Consider the following 22118-nt stretch of genomic DNA (forward strand, 5'->3'; position numbering starts at 1 on the left):
CTCGTCGAACAGTTTACGAGCATCACCAACATCTCCGCCCTTACGGGATGCATCAGCTAGCTTATTGCCTAAACTTAGGTGAGGAAATCCAGACTTGATCGTATGGCTCTGAATTACACATTTTTGCTCGGCACATCGTCGAACTAGAGAAACGTAAGCACTGAAAGTCTCGGTGATTCTGATACTTAATTTTTTTGTCAAGGGGAAAGACGTCGCTGTCGTGATGGAGATAAACACCAGGGGAGTGAGACACTGTTCGAAGAGTTGTGACAAGATCAAAGAGTTTGTTCTCTTTCTTTGGCCATGTTTATATGTTAGTAAATTTGGAGAGAGGACACGTAAGGAACCTGTGCTACAATGGTATTTCTTGCTCTCGTGATGAAGTTTCAAGAATAACAGTTTTCGAAGAATACATGGCAGCAGCTATTGCTTCAAGTAAACCTTAAAGCGCCTTTAAAATTGTAACCATCCTATTGATTGCTCAAGTTGGTGTCTTCCTCCAAGTGATTGGATCAAGCTTCTAAAAAATATATATATTCATAATCTCATTGTGCAATCGAATTCAAGAAGTGATTCTGCAAATCTATGATGCTGCTGATCCATCGGTAATCTGAAGCAATCTTGTTACTTTTAGATTTGTTCCTAATTAACCGACTGACTCCTTATCTCGATTGGTCATTTTGATTCAATAGTTCGGTTGTCATCCAACTCTTGACTGCTAAATCTCTAATCTCAAGCGATCTTTTGATTTCGTCACTTCTAGATTTGTCCCTAAAAATGCCAACAGACGGCCATTGATATTTATTCAAAAGTTCCGGTTCATCCAACTCTTGACTACTTAATCTTTGTAATTTAGATATCAATATTTATGGTAACTCAATTTCTCAATAAATTTACCTTCTTCCAAAAAAGTTAGGGTGAAAAAATACGGATAATAAATGAATCATAAGGTCTCCAAATTTTTTTCATCCAACATACGGTCTCCAACTTAAAAAGGAAGAAGATGGTCTATAGGCTAAGTTTGTATTTTGGATCCATAATTGAATTATTGACGCGTATATAATTCTCAAAGCAAGATATTTTTTTAGTGAAGTATCCTAAAATCAAGTGTCATTGACAATATGCATAATATCTCCATCCGTATATACAAAATGCACCATTGTACCCAAAAAATATATATATATAAACAACCTATCCCTTATATATTAAAAGCAACTTTACACCAAATAAATTTTTTTATTAAACTTAGAGCTCATGATGGATTGCTCAATTAATGAAACCAATACCTCTTAGTAAAGAGATTATAAATTCAACTATATATAACATTTACATCCCATATTCCCACCCAAAATATAAAAATCACTCAGTAATCTTAATGGCTTACCACTGACTGGGAATAAGGAAAGCCTTTAATGGTATCGAATACTCACTGGCAAGAACGCTTTGTTTCCTACGAAAACTTTCTTAGTACAAACGATGCTCAAAACAACAGGGTTAATTTTGGTTTACAAGCTCAAAATTTACAAAGCAGACACAGATGAAGGCGTAGTGTAAGCTCCTGCCAACATGAGAATTTTCTCTTAACAGCCCCTCAGATCCTATTCTCCCTTAATTGTTCAATGGTTCTCGAATATACAGCCATCAAACCTACATTAGCATTAACGACCCACAGATAATTCGAACCCTAAAAACTAACTCCCAACAATAGTTTGAGACATGGTGAAAAAAATTCTCAGCCAAGCCATGTTTGAACCCACCTTCCATTAAAATTCTGGGATCCAACAAAGTCATATTTGTCTTTGTAAGAGAACGCAAATCACTTGTGGTGAGGTGCCCGCCGCTACTCTTCTTGCCAAAATATGCAACCCAACAGATACCAGGTCACATTGATTTGCTGCCCGGCTGAGCTCTGGACTCATGTAAGTCCTCTAGTTACAGGTGAGTGAATGCTGTTACATAACCAAATCATAGGCAAAAACAGCCCTAAACTACAACTTTTAATTGGAGAACTACCGAAAGGCTATTAAATCGACCACATATGGAACAAGCGGGTTATTTCTAAATTCTAACTCAATACACAGATTGGATCCAAGCATTTCATAGACAACCCATCTCCCAGTAGCTCCTTCTGAGCGCCTTTCATCACAAAGCAACTACCTAGTTAAGATTCCAGGTCAAGACCGTTCAAAGAGACATCAAATGCCTGACCAATGGTCACCATATGCATCTTCAGTGTGTAAGAAACCAGACAGCAAGTACCACTCAATGACACGAGAGAAACCCCAAAGAAGGGTCAGATGCCAACAGAAATCCCACCTGTTCAATGCTCAAATATACTATTCCAATAAGAACATACTGGCTCATCCAGAGTGGAAGGAATCTCAATCTCTGAGGCGTTGGCAAGATCATCTAGATTTTCCTGCATATCCAAACAAATAAAGAGAAAAAGCGAAAATAAAAAAATGGGTTAAAATGCTACTTATTTGTGTACCATAACTGCAGTCCAAGCTCGTACAATTATACAAGCAGATCCTCCAGATTAGTTCATGGTTCACCTCGGATGCACGCAGAAAAATGATGAACATGCATGTGAGAATTGACCTAAATATCCTCAGTGATCGATTGGGAAAGAATGTGGTCAAACGACCATAAAATTTCACATAAGATAGTTTATATCATTAAAATCTTTGTACTTCAAATGGTGCAAAAATTATCTGATTTCAATATTATTCTAAACATTCTACTTTTGGCCCTCCAACACCCACTTTCAATAATAAATCTGCTAAAACAATTCCTGAATTCCCTTAAAAATTCACTACATTGATAGTAACTTTTTTTCAAATATTTGCCTTTATTTTTATTTTAGATTTTCAATCTCTATACCTATTGAAATTTAGTCTTTCCATTCTAACATTGCTTTACTTCATTCTATACCATTGTACAAACAAACAAAAAAACAACCAACAACAATAAGCCTTGTCCCAACTAAATGGGGTCGGCTACATGGACTCTTGCCTTCCAATCAGTTATGTTTGAGGCCATGTTAGATACAAAGCCTAAGCTAAACATATCATTTCTCACCACTTCTCTTAAGGTTATCTTAGGTCTGCCCCTAACTCTTCTAGTTCCTTCAATCTAGATTATATTACTTCTTTATACAAGGCATTTATAGGTCTCCGTTGAATGTGGTCATGCCACCTTAAACAACTTTCTCAAAGCTTATCACTTATGGAAACAATTCCCAGACCAACTCTAATATGATCATTCCTTATTTTATCCTTCCTCGTTTTGCCACCTATCCATCTTAGCATCCTCATTTCTGTTACACTGAGTTCATCTATATGATTCTTTTTAACAATCCAAACACCCTGCACCGTACATTATAGCTGGTCGAACGACTGTCCTATATAATTTTCCTTTAAGCTTTAATGGAATACATTGATCACACAAGACCCTAGATGCACCTCTCCACTTCATCCACCCTATGTTATTTCTTTGAAAAACATCATCCTCTATATCACCTACTTTATTTATGATTGAATCTAGGTACTTAAAACAATCACTTTAACCATATATTGGTATGATATTTAATTTTGGATGTTTTTGAAAGTTCTAATGTTTTGTATTTTCAATAATTCTTATAGATTAATTTAGCATTTATTTGCATAACCATATATTGGTATGATATTTTTAATTATGGATGTTTTTGAAAGTTCTAATGTTTTATATTTTCAGTAATTTATATAGATTAATTTTGCATTTATTTGCATTGTTGTCAAGACATATTTGGATATGAATTCCAAGCTCCCCTCCACCTCCTTCAATGTTTTATGTGTTTTCCAACATTCATAAGGTCAGAACAGGTAGTCTTCAATCATGAGATTTCTTTCTAACTCAATTCTGCAAGTTAAGACTAAAGATTTCATATAGGATTTGTTTGCTTTCAGGTTGGTTGCAGGGAAGGAAAGTGAAATTTCAAACCTAAAGGAAAATTTTTGTAATGTCTTATTGTAACCAAGCAGCTTACAAACCAGTCATTTTCGAAGGGATGCTCAGTAATTTCTCAAACGTGATAAAGGGAGAGAGAGCTCAGATGCTACGTTTTCGAAGGGATTTCCATCATCTCTCTTGCTAGCTTCCATGGAATCTCTAGTTACACTAGAAGAAGAGTGAGGAGGTTTGCCTATGGTTGTGGTGGTCTTATAGGAATGGATGAAAATGCTTGAGAAAGCAAAGGTTGGGAAGATGCCAGAAACAGGGAGTGGGAAGGGCAACCAGAGCCAGAGCCAGAAGAATAGTCAGAGAAGATACAGGGGAGGGAGAAGAAAAGAAAGACGGGCGAGCAGAGGAGAAGGACAGGGCAGAGGAAATTAAAGAAGTATATGCGCTGAGGAAAAAAAATGAATTGGATTGAGAAGACCAGAAAACACCGCCTTTTTGTGCAGATTTTCAACGGCTGAACAATTAATGTTGTTTGGAATGACAATTGAGTATGGGAGATTCTCCCAATCGATATTGAATTTTATCTTGGGAGTGGTGAAGATGTCCTCTGCCACCCTAAGAAAAGGTCTTGCCATTTCAGGAAATACACTGATGTGTTGGTGAGTTCAATCAGGCTCTTGGATTATATGTTCTATTGCACACATTGTGGTTTTCTCACTAGGCCCTCCACCAGTTCTCTTCTCTGTCTTTTCAACCCACCTACCCTTCTTCTTTTGTTATCTTTCATTCATACTTCATTTCCCAATCATAAGTTTTTGACAAAACAAAGACAGAAGAGACCTCAACACCATGTAAGACATTCTTCTAGACTCGAGAAAAATCATAATTCATAGAATGCTAAAGCGATGGTATTTTTCAGATAAACAAACCTGCTCATCTGTAGGATTTCCAGATTCCAATGGTAAAGGCTTAATTTCTCCTGGGCTTCCCTGATGGTCCAGTAAATCACAACAACAAACCAGTTAGTTGCCAATATTCCGAAATATTTAAAGTTTGCCTCATAATATCTAGTCAAAAAGATAATACACCAAGTACACTGTCAAGGCAAATCGTGCCACCATTGGCACACTTGATCAGTTAACCCACCAATAGGCGTTACTTGATGAAACACACATCATGGAAACACATGCCTAAATGCTAAATTTCTATAAATGCTACAGAAAACCTACCTCCCCAGGGATGACAGCAGGGTTTGTACTACCTGCATTAGCCTTGGAAATATCTTCAAGCTTCCCCTGCATGAAAATAAATAGCTCGATAAACTAAAAACAGCCAGTACCCACTCAAACGCTAGCAGAACTTACAATAGCCTTGAGGGTGTTGCTGAACCAGTGTGGTTGGAATAATACCTTTGCATCTTGATTGACAGAGGAATTTTCAGCTTCCACTGTCAAAGGTTTGATTTCAATTGGTGTTCCCTGCAGATCCACAAACATAATACTAATTAGATTGGTCACATGAGAAAAGCATTTCTTCATCTGTCAATAAATTCGGAAATTTGATCAAAGACCATAGCCGCAAGAGAATCTCATGCCTACGCTAGATAAAAAGCTACGGCAATTATTTGAGAATTTCAAAATGAAATGGCTTAGCGTGGCTACATTATTTGCTCTTGAAAAATAACAGCTAATGCTTAAATCTTACAGGTTCTTGCTCATAAGAAATATGCCTTCCTCCCTTGCTGAGATCTCTTAAAGTACCCTGCCAAAAAGATGGAAAAATGGGGGGGGGGGGGGGGGGGAAGAAACAAATAAACAAATTAATAGGCAAATTTAGTTCGCCAGTAACAGGACTCCCAGATGTATCATGATAATATATGAACACCATTAAGAAGAAAAATTAATGATGCAACTAAGTCAACTAAAGAGCTTATTCTAACAGAAATGTCTTGGGCTGCATATGTACATGTTGGGCCTTTGATCCAATGAGCTATTATTTTGGAACCTAAAATGCGGGTACAGCACTACAGCTTTTTCTTTGCTCACACAGTTTGCAGGTTGGAAAGAGTGCATGGGGGAAGAAAACAGCAATAGATTATTGTGATGTACACAACATGTTTAATTGCACATGCAAGGAATGAATGATCTGTAAAAAAGAATTGGAAGAAATATCAGAGAACCACAGAGAATACCAATACCAACCTTATTTGCCCACATAAGCCCACATGCATTGCAAAGAGACCGAGGACCAGCAGGTCCACGACGCATTGCTGGAGTGGAGTTTTCACCGATTCCACAATGCTGACATTTACGGAGACTATAAAGATACAGAGCAATAACATGAGAATATGCAAATAAACTCCACCTTGTAAATTTTATTTTTTAAATTAGGGTGGAACCCAGATAACTACTGCCAGCAACCTTGGAGAAGGCATCTATGAGAAATGTTGCTACCCACAATAATTAGCAAACGAAGTGTCAACACTCAGATTTCGACTCACACAATTTCAGGCTGAGGAGTACCATCAACCTGGACGGAACTTTGACATGGATCCCACAATCCTTCCTTGTAGTTCCCTTTAATGGAAGCAAATTGACCATTCTTACGATGCATCCTAGCCATATAAACAGAAAGAAATCAGAGTTATGAACAATGTCTCGTTCCATGCTGTACTATCTCATTGAGTCCTAAATATGTGTATGCAGAGGATTTGAACCCACAATACCCTCAGTAACCAATGTCCTAGAGTCAACAAACATATAACCCAACCAATTGTGCCATAATTAATAACAAATTTGCATTTAATTATTATTGTTAATTGAATAATTATGCCCAAATTGATTTGTATTTTCTGTTTTACTATAATTGCAGGATTACAGGTGTAGGGTCAAACTTTCTGAAAGAAGAAAGAAAACAAAGAAAAACTTCCTCATGTTTCTATTTTTTCTCATTCTCTCTTCCCATCTCTTCTGTGTCACGTTTTTTCCTATTTTTGTATTTTATCCCCAACTAACTCTCTTACGAATTTCTTCCCAGTTCCTAACTCAACTCTCCCAACTCTTTTTTCATTTCTTTTCTTTCCATCTCTCACGTTATTATTTTTTTTCCTGTCATTTTTTTATATTTTTTAATACCAATAACGTTAGGGATGTCTCTCGGAATGCTGATTTTTTATTAAAAAAAGAATCCCATATTCTTTTAACCTAATGTTGCTTTTAATTGGAATTCAACTCACATCCGAGGGGAGAAAATCATTGAAACCAAGCCACCTTCTTCTCTAATTGATAGGACTTGAATCAAGGTGGGCAAAATCATTGCATTGCATCACCAATACTAAGGGTGTCAATCCATACCACATGCCGTTTACCAAAATCGAAACTGAATCCGTTACAACTACAAGTTCAATGCAATCAAATAATACTGATTTTTAATTATCCAAGGTCAATCACTATCGCCTATCATACATGCTTAGCATTCCATCATAAAAACATATCCCTTAACTAGATCCGTTTAAAATCATACACTTAGGGAGGGGGCTTGATACAACAACAACAACAATAAGCCTTGTCCCAACTAAATGGGGTCGGCTACATGGATTCTTGCCCTCCAATCAGTTCTGTTTGAGGCCATGCTAGATACAAGGCCTAAGCTATACATATCCTTTCTCACCACTTCTCCTAAGGTTATCTTAGGTCTACCCCTAGCTCTTCTAATTCCTTCAATATGGATTATATCACTTCTCCGAACAGGAGCATTTATAGGTCTCCGTTGAACGTGGCCGTGCCACCTCAAACGACTTTCTCTAAGCTTATCACTTATGCGAGCAACTCCCAGACCAACTCTAATATGATCGTTTCTTATCTTATCCATCCTAGTTTTGCCACTCATCCATCTTAGCATCCTCATTTCTGCTACACTGAGTTTATCTATATGATTCTTTTTAACAGCCCAACACTCTGCACCGTACATCATAGCTGGTCGAACAACGGTCCTATAAAATTTTCCTTTAAGCTTTAATGGAATACGCCGATCACATAAGACCCCGGATGCACCTCTCCACTTCATCCACCCTATTTTAATTCTTTGGGAAACCTCATCCTCTAAATCACCTCTTTTACTTATTATTGAACCTAGGTACCTAAAACAATCACTCTAAGGAATCTCTTTATCGTCAAGTATCACCACCTCATCATCTGCCCGATCATGACTAAAGTTACAAGCTAGATATTCTGTCTTCGATCTACTAAGTTTAAAGCCTTTTGATTCCAAAGCTACTCTCCATGATTCTAATTTGGTATTAATCCCCACTTGGGTCTCATCAATCAACACAATATCATCCGCAAAAAGCATACACCAGGGGACCTATGACCTCATCTTGAATGTCTTTGGTTAATTCATCCATTACCAGTGCAAATAAATATGGGCTTAAAGTTGACCCTTGATGTAGCCCAACTGTTATCGGGAATTCATTACTTTGTCCCCCACTGTTCTAACACTAGTCACCGAACTATCATACATATCCTTAACTATATCCACATATTTACTTACAACATTTCTTTTCTCTAGTACTTGCCAAATTAACGCTCTAGGGACTCTATCATAAGCTTTTTCTAGGTCAATAAATACCACATGAAGGTCTTTCCTACATTCTCTATACCTTTCTATAAGTCTCCTAATTAAGTAAATAGCCTCCGTTGTAGATCTTCCCGGCATAAACCCAAATTGGTTCTCCGTAACTGTAGTTAAGTGTCTCAAACGGGTTTCAATTATTCTCTCCCATAATTTCATCGTATGGCTCATCAATTTAATGCCTCTATAGTTATTACAACTTTGAATATCTCCTTTATTTTTGTAAATTGGAACCACAAAACTTCTCCTCCAATCATCTGGCATTTTCCCTGTGCTCATAATCTTATTAAACAACTTAGTCAACCAAACTAGTCCATGGGTTCCTAAGCTCTTCCATACTTCAATTGGGATTTCATCAGGACCTTGTGTCTTGCCGAGTTTCATCTTCCTTAAAGCTTCTTTTACTTCGGACACCTAAATTCTACGAATATAAGTTCGGACACTGGTGCCTTGGTGAAAAGTGTAATCGTCCGAAACATAAGTGCTTGAAGAATGCTCATTTAGTAAACTAGAGAAATAGGTTTCCCATCTTTTCTTAATATCCTCCTCACAAACTAATATTTTACCATCTCCATTTTTAATACATCTAACATGGTCAAGATCTCTACTCTTCCTATCCCTCATCTTAGCTATCTTATAAATAGATTTTTCCCCTTCCTTTGTGCCCAACTTATTGTATAACTCTTCATACTTCCTTTCCCTTGCTTTTCCTGCAATTTTCTTAGCTTCATTTCTATCCAACCTATACCTTTGAAGATCCTCAACATCCTTAGGTCTTTGCCATGTCTTAAAGCTAGCTTTTTTATTCCTAATGGCAACTTGAACCTCACTATCCCACCACCACGTCTCTCTATAAGAATGGATCTTTCCTTTTGATTCACCTAGAACATCTTTAGTCACCTTCTTAATACACATAGCTATCTCATTCCACATTGCATTGGCATCCCCTTTAAAATCCCATTTTCCTTGTTTGACTACTTTATTAACGAAGGATTTCGAGTACTCTCCTTTCAAATTCCACCATCTTATTCTGGGATAGTTTACCTTGGACCTTTTATGTGTTCTTGGGACTAAGCACATATCCAAGACCACAAGTCTATGTTGTGCAGTCAAGCTTTCCCCCGGTATCAACTTGCAATCCTTGCACAACAACATACAGGGGCACAAGTGATCAAATACAACTAGTCATGTGGGGAAAAAGTGAACTAAAGGACACAGGGACAGATGGGAAGGCTTTATTGGAGCAGCAATGCTCATGTCGGATTGTTGGTAGGGGAAAAAGGAAGGCACTTAGGATTTGTTTTGGCGTATATTAAGGATAAGGAGGACAATAAAGAGAGGAGGATTGAATTAGGTTTTTGGATGCAAGCTTGCTTGTGCGGTAAGGAAGACTCTCAGGTTAGGGGCAACTTAACTCAGGTATTCAGGGGTTGGAACACCTTTCATTACAGTTCTAATTGCACCGTCGAATTAATTGGAGGGTTTCCCTTTATATTTCCTATTCATTCCATTCAATTGCTCTATGAGTGAGATTTAGCGGTCTCAAGGGTTATTGAGCTAGTTCCAGTGACTGCCAATAGCTGATTCAAGGATTGAACGAGATCCCTATCTGGGTTCTAATAGGTCTCGATATCAAACGAGTAAATATGTCAAACTAGAAATCAAATAAGAATATCCAATAGTTCATCTAAACCTAAAGACCACAGAGACTTCACTATTCATGGTGCCACGTGCTAGGAGGCAGCAATGGGGCCCATGAATATGTAATACGTAGGTGGACGATACAGCAATTGTACTGGTGATGCGATACGATGATTCTGCCTAGTTCAATCCAAGAGAAGGTGGCTTGATTTTGCCGATTTTCTCCCCTTGCATGTGATATGAATCTGATCAAAAGCAAAAATAAGATTAAAAAAATATATATGGGAGAGACGTTGAGAGAGGAGATTCTTTTTCTAAATAAAGAAACCAGAATTCCGAGGGAGATCCCTGAAGTGAGTTATCAAAAAATAAAAGGAAAAAAAAAAAAGAACGTGAGAGAGAGTGGAAAGAGAACTAGAGAGTTGAATGAGACAAAGTTGGGACACGAACTGGGAGTGGTGAGAAAAAAGCAAGAGAGATTCAGTAGGAGATGATAAAAAACAAGAAGGATGCACAAACACAAGAATAAACGTGAGATAAAGAAGAACCGGGGGGGGGGGGGGAAGAGAGGAATAGGGAAAGGGAAAAGATATGAAGAAATGCAATAAGATTTGCCTTTATTCCATTCTTCTTTTTGAAATTCCGACTATACCCTAGCATCCAACATGCAAGCAATTACTAGCGATTCCGGCTTCATGCAGGCGAGTTGCAGCCTACAATCCGAACAGAGGATGGGTTTTTGGAGTTAGCTCGAGCTCGCCCTCACGGGATCACAACCCTTTGTCCCGTCCATTGTAGCACGTGTGTTGCCCAAGGCATGAGGGGCATGATGACTTGACATCACCCTCACCTTCCTTCGGCTTATCACCGGCAGTCTGTTCAAGGTCTCAAACTCAACAGTGGCAACTAAACACGAGGGTTGCACTCGTTGCGGGACTCAACCCAACACCTTACGACATGAGCTGACGACAACAATGCACCACCTGTGTCCGCGTTTCCCGAAGGCACCCCTCTCTTTCAAGAGGATTCGCGGCATGTCAAGCCCTAGTAAGGTTCTTCGCTTTGCATCGAAGTAAACCACATGCTCCACGGAAAGCAAAAATCAATTTGGACATAATTATTCAATTAAAAACAATAAATTCATTAGAATTGTGGCCTGACCACACACACACAAACCCCCCCCCCCCCGGGAAAAAAATAGAAAGAAATTATTGATAAGATTTCCTGCAAAAGTGAACAACATTAAGACATAAAACCTGAACCACTCACATATCTATACTAGACCAGGAAGCTCTTAAACCTATAAAGAAGACAGGACTTTTACCATTTAATGTAACCAACCTAAGATAGTAAAGAGTACCAAGATACTAAAAAAAAAAATAGAGAGAGAAAGAAGGGGGAAGAGCTCAACCCATAGTATAGGCATCTAAATCATGTGTAGCAATTCACAATAGAATTTGGACAACTCCTCCCAAATTGATTAAATGGATCCAAAATTCTCACCCCCAGTCTTGGCTCAACACGGTTAATTCTGACTCGGGAAAAAGAAAGATTCCTCAAGTCACTGGTATTCACTAATTATAGAACCTTCAACCTACCAAATAGAATTTGGAAACTTCTTCCCAAATTAATTATAAATGGATCTGAAAACCTCTCCCCCACTCTTGGCTCAACATGATTAATTAGGAAAGAGTAAGATTCCTCAAGTCACTCATATTCACTAATTATAGAACCTACCAAATGCTTAACTCTCCCCACAATGAAATGACAAACAGTATAATCCTGACACTTCTTGATGTAGGAGAGAACACGAGGAAAGAGAGGCAAAAACATTATTCATGAGAGAGAGTTGCAGCCCCTTATTTTCCTTTGCGAAACTGCTACAGGAAGATCTTATGGGGCCCAAGACCAGAATTAATTTTGTCTGTGTGTGGGAAAGATCAGAGTTCAAGTGTATTTGTATTCTTAAAGTTCCTCTCTCATATATCTTGTGACAGTACATCAACCTGGAGCAGATCCAACATCAAGTTGGGCTTATTTTCCTTAAAATAAGCCTAGGGTAGGGTTGTACTGGTTATGGGCTTTCAGTCCCATGGTTTGAAGTCATAATCAACCTCTCTATGGGCCCAATATGACAGTACAAGGTCCAAATACGAAAATTAATAATTTATTTCAAATTAGGGGTAATTATGTCATTTTGTATACATTAGGACATCTGAGTTGTTTAGTGTTAGTTTGGATCAGCTAAAAGGTTAGCTAGTAGTTAGGAACTCCTTTCTAATAGAATTGAAGTAAGAAGTTATTTTGGAACACCTGCTAGTTAGCTTAGTTTTAGGCATTCAGAAATTCAAGTTTAGATAAATTTGTAGTTCATAAACGCAGATGAAAACTTATATATACCCCACTGTGGAGGATAGGACTTGAAGAATCGAAATTTTGCATCATGCAGACTTGGCTGCAGCTTTCTTTCTCAGTAACAGAGCATTTTCTTGAGTTTAAATCCAGTTAACCAGTTTGCTTTGTGTTTAAAGTCCAAGTAGTGTTTCCCTGGTGCTTCAAAGTCTAGGAGTGTCGTGGGTGCTAGGTACTTGAAGTCCTAGTTCCTCTTCAACTGTAGAATTAGACTTAGACTTCTACAAGGGTCTATCCTCCAAGTAAAGCTTGGGAAGCTGGTACTAAGCAAGGGGATCTAATCTGAGCAAACTTTGCTTCTTTCCCCCTTCCTACTTCTGTTTTCGAAATGCTAGTTTTAATAGAACCTACCTACAGCCTGATCTACCACTAGAACCTGTCCAAAATCAACCCACATCCCCCATATCTCACTCTACAATCAATTCCCTCAGCTGTCCAAGATTTCCATTGAACCCCCCCCACATCTATAGATCCAATATTATTGAAATCTCAAGTTCAAATTAGCTGTGGCCGTCACAGTTGTCACATTGCCTACACAAGCAAGGCATTTGAGGGGACCCAAAAAAAAAAAAAAAAAAAGCATGGTAACACCAACCAAGGTGGTAAACTGTCCACTAGGCAGCTAGGCGCCACCAAAGCATCTGGATGCCTAGGCAAAACCTTTACAACTATGGCTGCCTTTAAGGACAGCAAACTATCTTCTAAGAACATAAACACGGGGTTTTCCATAGGATTCTGCCAACCCAGTCCAATGATTGGATCTTCATCTCCTTTTGGACCATATCATTATCATCCACATATGCTGCAAACAAAACCATCTAAATCTGGCTACAATCCAGCAAAGCCGAAAGCCTAGGAAACATAATTCCGAACTTCAGCAAACCTTAACCTGTATTCCTCAATTACAAGTTTAATTCTCATTGGATCCTGGAAAAAGTGGCTCCTAGATGATTTCCTATCAATGTAGGACTATATAATGACCTTAGCTCTTTAGTCTTTAATTCCAGGATTAGAAGTAGCCCTAGCTTTTAGTCTTAGATTCTGACTTAGTTTGTTTCCTTTTCTTGCACGTGTCTCGGATGCCACAGATCAAGCCAAAAGGATGTGGAAGAGCCAAAGGAGATGGAGGCAGAAATAGCAGAGATGGCACGGGGGCACAACAAGAAAATTTTCTTCCAAACCCATGAAGGGTTGGAGGGCATAGGAACAGTCCGAAGGAATCAGACCAGAGAAGGAAATAATGGACCCACCTAACCTAGATAGAATCTTGCTTTGAGGCAATTTTCCAAATAAGTTTGAGAAGGCAAGCTAAGTTAACATCAGTGATCCGGCGGATTCTCAGGCCACCTTTAGAGGTAGGGCGGCAGATGGAAAACCAACTGACCGGGTGGATAAAGCATGAGGCTTCTTGCCCTTTCCAAAGGAAGGCACAAAATAAGGATTCCATAGCATGGATGGTAAATTTGGGAATGGAGAAGATTCCACACCAATAGAGATAGGTGGACTAAAGCACAGAACGGATGAGAACCACTCTACTAGCAAAAGATAGAAGCCTACCCTTCCAAAGCTGCAACATTTTACAGATATTGCTGAGCATTGGGAGGCAATGGTGGTGAGTGAGTCTACTCAAAATGAGCAGGAGACCAAGATAGACCACGGATGAGACCAAGTGTTGCATAACTTCCTAGGCTTAAGACTGAAAACAAGAAACCACAAATCCCATTTATTTTTAGGTTAAAAACTGGAAACAAGAAATCATGATTCCATGGTTTGAGATCTCGGCAAGATCTCATTTTTCTGAGAAGGCGAGACGAGATCTTTTGCTAGAACTCAAAAGTTCTCAAAACTCGCTCTAGATCTCGAGTTCTTGCCACGACATCTCAGTTGGACAAGATCTGATCCAACCACACCCTTTAAAGACCCTTATCTTGAACAAGAGAGACCATTTCTTGACCTCTCTCACAAGATCTCACCGGAACTCTCAATTTTTTTTCCGTATTTGTTGTGGATTTCAACCGGATCTTCAATTCCAAATACTCTTAGCACATCTACAACACCAGGGAAGATCAGTCAAAGCTCATTTCAAGTAGTTCTTCAACCAAGGTGACATCTCCCCCCCCCCCACCCCCACCCCAAGTAGCTACTCATGGGCCCAAGCCCAAATTGTAAAGGAAATTTTGTGCATCAAGGGGAAGGTCGTTGGCAACAGAATGTGAAGCATGAGCCATACCCAACACTACCCATGAACTTATGTTATCAAGAATGCGATATTCTATTGTACTCATATGGATGGAATTCTATTACTATTTAAGTTATTTGATGTATCCCATCACTTGCTTTCATTTATATTTCCTAAATCCTAATGGTTCTATCCTTCATGTTTTATAAATTTGCATATTCATCCCTACAACATTTCGAATGCAAACTTAGGGTCGAATTAGAACTCATACTTAGGGTTATTTTCTCATAAATCTAAGGCCACCAATGTGTTCAGAAGGCCTAAAATAAGGTAAATACCAACTCTAAGCCCAACCTAACCCTTAAAACCCCCGTGATGGGCCCTCACGTTCACTCGAGTGGCCAGGAAAAAATACCACATCTAGAGCGAGATCTCACTTTTTTGGCTGGCAAGATGGGTGTTGAGAGCGAGTTCTTGAACCATGCATGAATGCAATGAAGGAAAGACTATAGCTAGAAGCAAAACAACTTCATAATCAATTAAGACTTTAAAGATCATCATTTTGTAGCACAAGCACCACTAATTGTATGCATCAAGTTACCAAAAGAGAATTATGTTTGCATCTCGGCATCAATAACTTCCGACGGAAAATTTTCACATTGACTAGGTTTTGCCCCATTGGAAGTGCATAATGGAGTATACCACCAAAATAGAATTCCTCACAATTCTCAAACTCAATTACAAAGAAAGACGGCTTGAATCTTGTCATTGATTTTTCTGTGCAAAAGTAGAACCAAAACTAACTTCAACTTTCCACAAGAAGCAATCTTAGCTGGTCCTTAGTTAGTTGTTAAAAGTATATCCACTTTCTGATTGGTGTCTGTTGGGTGTTCAGCCTTTTGTGCAGATTTGGTCCACCATAATCATGAACCTATATTTTAATCATTTTGGAGAGTTGGCTACAAATGAGTTTCCAAGCATTAGGTCTATGATTATGAGGCTTACTTCGGTAAGTCATCATCTGAGTTAAGGGTTTGGTGGGCCATGTAGCTTTCTATGAAAGTGTCTTGGCCTCCCGGCCTCCCTTTTCTTTCATATGTTTTGAATATGACAGCTTTAGGTTCATATTCACAGACCAGGTTTCAGACACATGCCAACGCACCAAATTTTAACAAAGTAGCTAGCAGTCAAACCCAATAATGAACTTTTAATGTCCAGGGCCAGATTCATACAATGCTGAAATTTGCAACCCACCCTTCAAGCTGTAAATTGTCCACCTTTATCCTACTGCTATTATAGAACACTCTCAGTGCCCATTTCCTTGAAGAAGGGAGGGAACAGATTTCCCTCTCAACATTTCAGCTTATAACTTCCCCACCACCCCTCCAGAGAAGGAAAATAAACTACTGATTCAGTATTTAAAAAATATAATAGCAATAAATAGATTGGCCCCACTTTTTTTTTTTTTGGTTCCAAATGGATTTCTTCTAGCACAATTACTATGTACAATCATGATGCAAATGAAATGTATTATATAATTAGTCCAGAAATATATAATGAACCTTAAACTTACAAGTGTTCATTGCAGAAATCGCTAAGATACATAACATTATCAGAAATCACATCACCATAGATATCCAAGCTGTTACCCAGTTTCCAAAAAAAAAAAAAAAAACATAGAATCAGCAACAACAGCATAGCAGCTAAACCAAGTACCTCTGAGCAACCTCTTTTCGAACAGTGTATCGGATTTTCTTGTCAAAACATCGCTCTTTTCGCTTCTCACGGAACCTGACTAGTGAAGCGATCCTTCGTGACAGATTCGTACACCGTGAAGCATCAACTATAACCTAACAGTGATTGCCAAATCACACAAACATATAGAAAGGGGAAATATACTCTTAATAATTATGAGAGGCATTGATGTAAGAACTTATGAAGTACCTGATTGCTCTGATAAGGTACTTCAGTGCCTGGCAAATTAGATGGAACATCACACCCACCTAATAGCAATAGCACGGCTTGAACCTGTACATTTGAAAACCAAAATTTTAACAAGACTCTTACTTTTTCCCATTACTGTTCATTAATAACATAAACATTAACAACCAAGATTATATGTATTTCATAGCTCCTTGTACAATCCACATGTTGACAACTTATCCCAATGTGAGAATCAAAAAATGAATTTCTTCGAGGTACACAAAGACAGCAACAAAATGAACCAACAGTATCCAGTGCCATATAAAACTAATATTTCATATCCACAATGATATCTAATCATGTAGGTGCAACAGCGTGGAGTGCATGATTCTGTATGCTTAGAAAAATATTACTGTTACAAATGTTTACATGTTTATGATGTACTTTCTTCTACCCATAATTCATTAACTCTTTCTGAAATTTCTAAAATAAAAACCATATATATATATTGTGAAGCAAGGGTAATGCTGCATGCATCATTAACCTCCCAGAAATTTGGATATAAGAATGTTTCTCACTGCATGTATGTTGTCAATACAACATGCCCTGGTATAGTCGTAGTGCTGAGGCAGTGTACGGCAGTTATAGAGGTCATGACAGTTCAGGTAGCATTCTGTTTTAGTTAGCATATATATGGCAATGTATGTACATATGATCTGATTGATGGCAGGCTGGTTATAAGAAGGGGAAAATCTGAAGAATTTCAGAGTTATAAAGAAAGAGAAGAATACATAAAAGCAGGGAACTATAGTGCAACGAGCATACCAGCACAGGTTCTTCAAAAACACAAACTCAATTCACATTTTTTAACCTATCTCTAACATTATGTGACTACATGTAAAAAGAAAACTAAGAGACTCATAAAATAAGACTAACTCTTTAACTAGGATACTAATTCAACGAAGGAAACCCATAAAAACAAAAAACAAAATCCTACTAATTTCAACAAGTAAAAATAAAATAACTTAAATAAAGACATTGTTTCCCCAAACAGCATAATAAATTCCTAAAATTCAACAACACCCATGACTCAAATTGGATAAGGTTCTTCTCTATCTAGATAAACCTGTTATGGCTGGTCCAAGGTAGTACATCTGCATCAATTCCCTGGTGTCAAAAGAAACTTGCTCACAAGTTCTGCAAAATGAGAGTACCAACAGCATTCAACTGGCACCCTCAAATATCAACTACAATGGAACAATGATTCCAGTGCATCTCAAGGTCAGCCGTCACAACCTGTCAATTGTCATTGGTAAATAACATCTGATAGGAATCTGATTGTGGGATTCCAAAACCAAAATTGGACCACTGATCAATTCTTCAATAGCAGCTATGACCAAACAGTACAACTCGATCATTGTCCAGATGATCTTCAACATCTGATTCGCCTTCTGACGATTGTAGCATGCTCAACATCTTATCATCGAAGTTATTAATAATATTAGCAAGCTCCCAAGAACCTCTCTTCAATTTCGATCTGCGATTTACTGAATCCATCACTAAGCGAAAGGAATAAATCATGTTGATCAATCTTCATAGAGTGGATTTGTGATAACAATGGTGAAACTGTAATAACAAGAACTCTGTAACGGATGGGAGAATCATAATATTGGCACTCATTTGAAATAACAAAACGAGTGCTGATTAGCTTCTTTTTTCCTCCTCTTTTTGCCCCCCCCCCAGTGGAGCAACTCGATTTAAGTGGTGAAATTGGACAAAGGGATTACAACAGAAGGGAAGGGCAGTTTAGAATCATGGGTGGGGGTCAAAGGAACATAAGACAAGGGCGGAGGGGTTAGCTCTGAAAATAGTCTTCTAGAAGGCCTGGACTGAAAAACAAAACCAGCAAGTCAATTTAGAAAAGGATCTCTTCAACAATTCCAGCAGGCATTCAACCAATTCAAATTAGAGACAAATGAGATCAAATCTAGGAGTTATAATATAAAAAGATGTTTGGTTGTGAAATGATCGGATTCACCTAAAAATTATTTGATCGTTTGAAGGAAAAGAAGCTTTAAACCCCGGGCCCCCCCTACCCAAAATCTATAGATTCACATTTTTAGTGTAAAGGTGAACTCTAGATTTCATGAATCTAATTTTTCAACCAAACGGGTATAATTCTCATATCATGAATCCGGAGATTTCAAATCACTGGCAACCCCAAGGGCCTCCCTAGGCCCCTCCCCCTTCTCTTCAATCGCGAGCGCCCGGCCCCCCCCTTTTCCTTCAATCGCAACCCCCTCCCTGCCCCTTCCCCCCCCCCCTAAACCCCTGCAAGCCCTTCCCCTCCCCATCCCTGTTCTGCACAGGTGTTCCCACCCCCTTTCCCAGCTGCTGCACCTTGGCAGCAGCCTTCCCTGACCTCCACGACATTCCCAGCCCCCTCCCAACCCTACAGTACCCCTCTTCCCTCCCTAAACCTCTCGGCCTCTCTCTCTTGCTCTCTCTGTCTGCCTCTTGTTCCTTGCTACAAAATCAGAAAACAGTGAACTAGGGGAAAAAACAGAAAAGAAAGAAAGAAGAAAGGAAAGAAAGAAACAAAAAAACAAAAAAACAAAATAAAAGCAAGGGGAGGAAAAACTGTCTAGCCTAATACCTTTCCCTATTCTTTCCATCTAGTCTTGTTAAAATCATACCCTATCCATAACCTCTAGAGTTGGATCTCCATCTAATAAATTTCCCCTCCCATATTATTCATTAGATAGCAGGAAGATTCTAGCAATCCTTAATTTTTAGGGAAATAATCAAAAACCCTAACCCAAAAATTGGGTTCCACACCAATGTTCACATTCTAGCTTGAGAAATGCTAAATATAGTCGTCTCAGTTTATGTATAGTATTTTAATATCCATGATGGGTGTTTACGGTATGCTCTAGATTGAGGAGTTGGTTAAGCATTTATCTCTATTGATCACGTCTCCACTTTCATTTTCTTCTTCTTCTGCTTCTCTATTTCCATTTGCGGTTGCTGGTACTCAAACGCTTATTGCATAACTCGGCCTACAAGACGGTGCTACTACACATGGACAGGTCTCATGTTTACGAGTTAAGACTTAAGAGTCATAGTCATTTAGTGCATGGCAGTCCATAATGAAACAAGAAAATTCCAACTATGCAATATAAGTCTGCTAAATAGATTTTCCAAGTATTCTTCTCCGTTTAGTGAGTTTTGCAGTCCATTGAATCGCCAGAATTAGGCAACAATAAATCGGGTGACTAAAATAAAAGACTAGGATTCTCAGTCATAAGTACAATTTATGGTGAAAATCGGGAGCAGCGTAGTTGGGGCAGTTTAGTATACGATTAATGAGAAAATCTGTAAATACCTTTTCAGTGGTGACGGCATGAAAAACGTAAACTTCTCCTTCAAACGATAAGGTAAGCTCACTCGTCCGAGAAGGCATAGAAGCAACATTCTGATCGACATGGTTTCCCGGATTCATATGAACTTCATCAACGTCGTCCATAGCATCATCACCACCAGCACCAATGCCATCAGCTTCGTAACCAGTTTCGTCATCATCAATATGGACAGGAATCTGCATATGGTCTTCATTTCCCTCATGGGGGAGAATTTGCACACGGTTCCCGTTTGCCATTAGTCGAACATTAAATGTATGTGCAATAAAAAGAAACCCTAAACCTGAACTCTTTAACTACAAACTCATAACCAGCTTCATTACAGAAACCGTATCACACCAGTTAGTATTCCATGAAATTAAAACCCTAACCCTAAGCAGAAGGAAACTTGAAGGTCACAGCTTCCACTCAAAATGAAGGAAATATGCTTTTTGACGTTCTAACCTCGTTAGTTAGAGGAGACTACGTCTCTGAGCTTTCAACACAGGCAAGATTATATTCCCTGTTTTTCTTGTGTCTTTCGCTTACAACGGCTGTACTTGTGCTTTATATAAAAGAGAAAATCTCTCCGGGGTGCGTCTGCCCACAGAATTAAAATGAGGAGGCTATATAGAACCGTCCATTTTCTATAACAGACGGTACTGGCCCACCGAAAACGATCGTCCAGCGTCAAGTTCCTTTCATTGGACGTACACGTGTCAATTACCTGATCTGTCATTGGTGTAAAAGTAATGCGCTGGCACTCGATCATTTAACCGAACATGGAGTCCCCTGAAGGTTACCAGAAAGAAGAAGAAACTCTCTGGAATCCGAACTCCGGCAATTCCCACGCCAGCGGTGACACAGTGGCACTGACTGTAGTCGTGGCGGTTGATGGTTAATCCGAATCTGACTTGGACGACCAGAAAAATGAGTCTATCTACCACGGGGAGTGCTCCTCTGACGGCTAACCACAAACTATACGAGAGCCAAAGGTACTAGTGATGGAGTGCACTTTCTTTAAAAAATTTGTAGGCCCATGTATTTGTGGTTATAAAAAGTTGTCCTAAGACAAAGTAAGTGCTTTTTCAAAGAGGAAATAGGATTTTTATCGCCTCCGGTTCTGACACCTCTCATGTTGTCTCCAATTGACCGTTAGATAATGAACATCTATCTTATTTTAATCCTATAGTTGATAATTTTACAACCCTTAACTACATTCAAAATAATCATTTTACCTTTTTCTTTCTATTTTAGGATATCTTTCTTTTTTTTTCCTCCAACCAACACTCAGTCCTTTGTAATTAGGATATCATTAGTCCTTCTTGCTTGTTTCAATGAAAGTCTCTTGCCAAAAAAACCAAAACCAACTCTCATTGTGAAACGATGTAAGAAATTCTTCTTTTTTTTTCCTCCAACCAACACTCAGGCACTTTTTCTAACGATGGAATCAACATAGCTATTAATTTTCCTTGAAGGAAAAGAAAATTTGCAATCCAAAAGTCAACATACTTGTTAATCTTCCTTGAAGAAAAAAAAAATATTTACCAAACTTAGAAGTCAAATATTTAATGTCGTAAGATCGAATAGTAGCATGAACTCAACTAAATAAGGCCTTCACTAAGGCTTGACAGCCCCTTCAACTTCCATCCATTCATGTCCTTTAGTCAAACATTTTTATTTAACGACAAGTCCACCCTGAAAACTGTTCAGCCGAAGGTAGAGTCTAGCAGCAGGAAGAGCATTGCACGTCGCGTGGGATTCGATGTGCCCCCAGAGACCCTTGAAAATCCCAAGGAACGTCAACTATGCTTGGTCGTACTCATAACCAATCATGTCTCCAAAAACAACAACTTCTGATCAACAAAACAATATAGGCAAGAGAAGAGAAGTCGGAGAAGTATTTGCAGCTAGGAGACCCCAATCCTCAATGGTTATAAATAAATCCTGCCATAAAAATAGTCATATGACACTTTTGGAATATCAATGGCTTT

The 22118-nt window shown here is 38.6% G+C and overlaps 1 protein-coding gene across 3 annotated transcripts; it reads right to left on the reverse strand.

Moving 5' to 3' along the window:
- Positions 1-946: 946 nt before the first annotated feature.
- Positions 947-20719, reverse strand: LOC149017106 (GATA transcription factor 24-like). Of its 3 annotated transcripts, XM_089151424.1 has the most exons (11): positions 20590-20719; positions 20112-20335; positions 16748-16831; positions 16520-16653; positions 6443-6556; positions 6144-6258; positions 5647-5703; positions 5352-5420; positions 5172-5264; positions 4872-4931; positions 947-2419 (listed from the first exon to the last, which is right to left on the reverse strand). In XM_089151424.1, the coding sequence occupies exons 2-11, from the start codon at positions 20328-20330 to the stop codon at positions 2321-2323; spliced, it is 1044 nt and encodes a 347-aa protein (XP_089007550.1). In that variant the 5' UTR covers positions 20331-20335; positions 20590-20719; the 3' UTR covers positions 947-2320. The 3 variants fall into 3 exon arrangements, with proteins under 3 accessions (XP_089007550.1, XP_089007547.1, XP_089007548.1); XM_089151421.1 differs by having other exon boundaries at positions 948-2419; positions 20112-20719; XM_089151422.1 differs by having other exon boundaries at positions 949-2419; positions 5172-5237; positions 20112-20719.
- Positions 20720-22118: the final 1399 nt, after the last annotated feature.

This window comes from Hakea prostrata, chromosome 4 (assembly GCF_041222555.1).
Source record: "Hakea prostrata isolate BN-2017 chromosome 4, UWA_Hpros_2, whole genome shotgun sequence".
NCBI lineage: Eukaryota > Viridiplantae > Streptophyta > Magnoliopsida > Proteales > Proteaceae > Hakea > Hakea prostrata.

Coding starts and splice junctions, on each gene's coding strand:
- LOC149017106 (XM_089151421.1), bottom strand. CDS start 20,384: ATGGCAAACGGGAACCGTGTGCAAATTCTCCCCCATGAGGGAAATGAA. Junction 16,832..20,111: donor ATGCCGTCACCACTGAAAAG/GTATTTACAGAT, acceptor TCAAATGTACAG/GTTCAAGCCGTGCTATTGCT. Junction 5,421..5,646: donor TTTCTTATGAGCAAGAACCT/GTAAGATTTAAG, acceptor GTGGATCTGCAG/GGAACACCAATTGAAATCAA.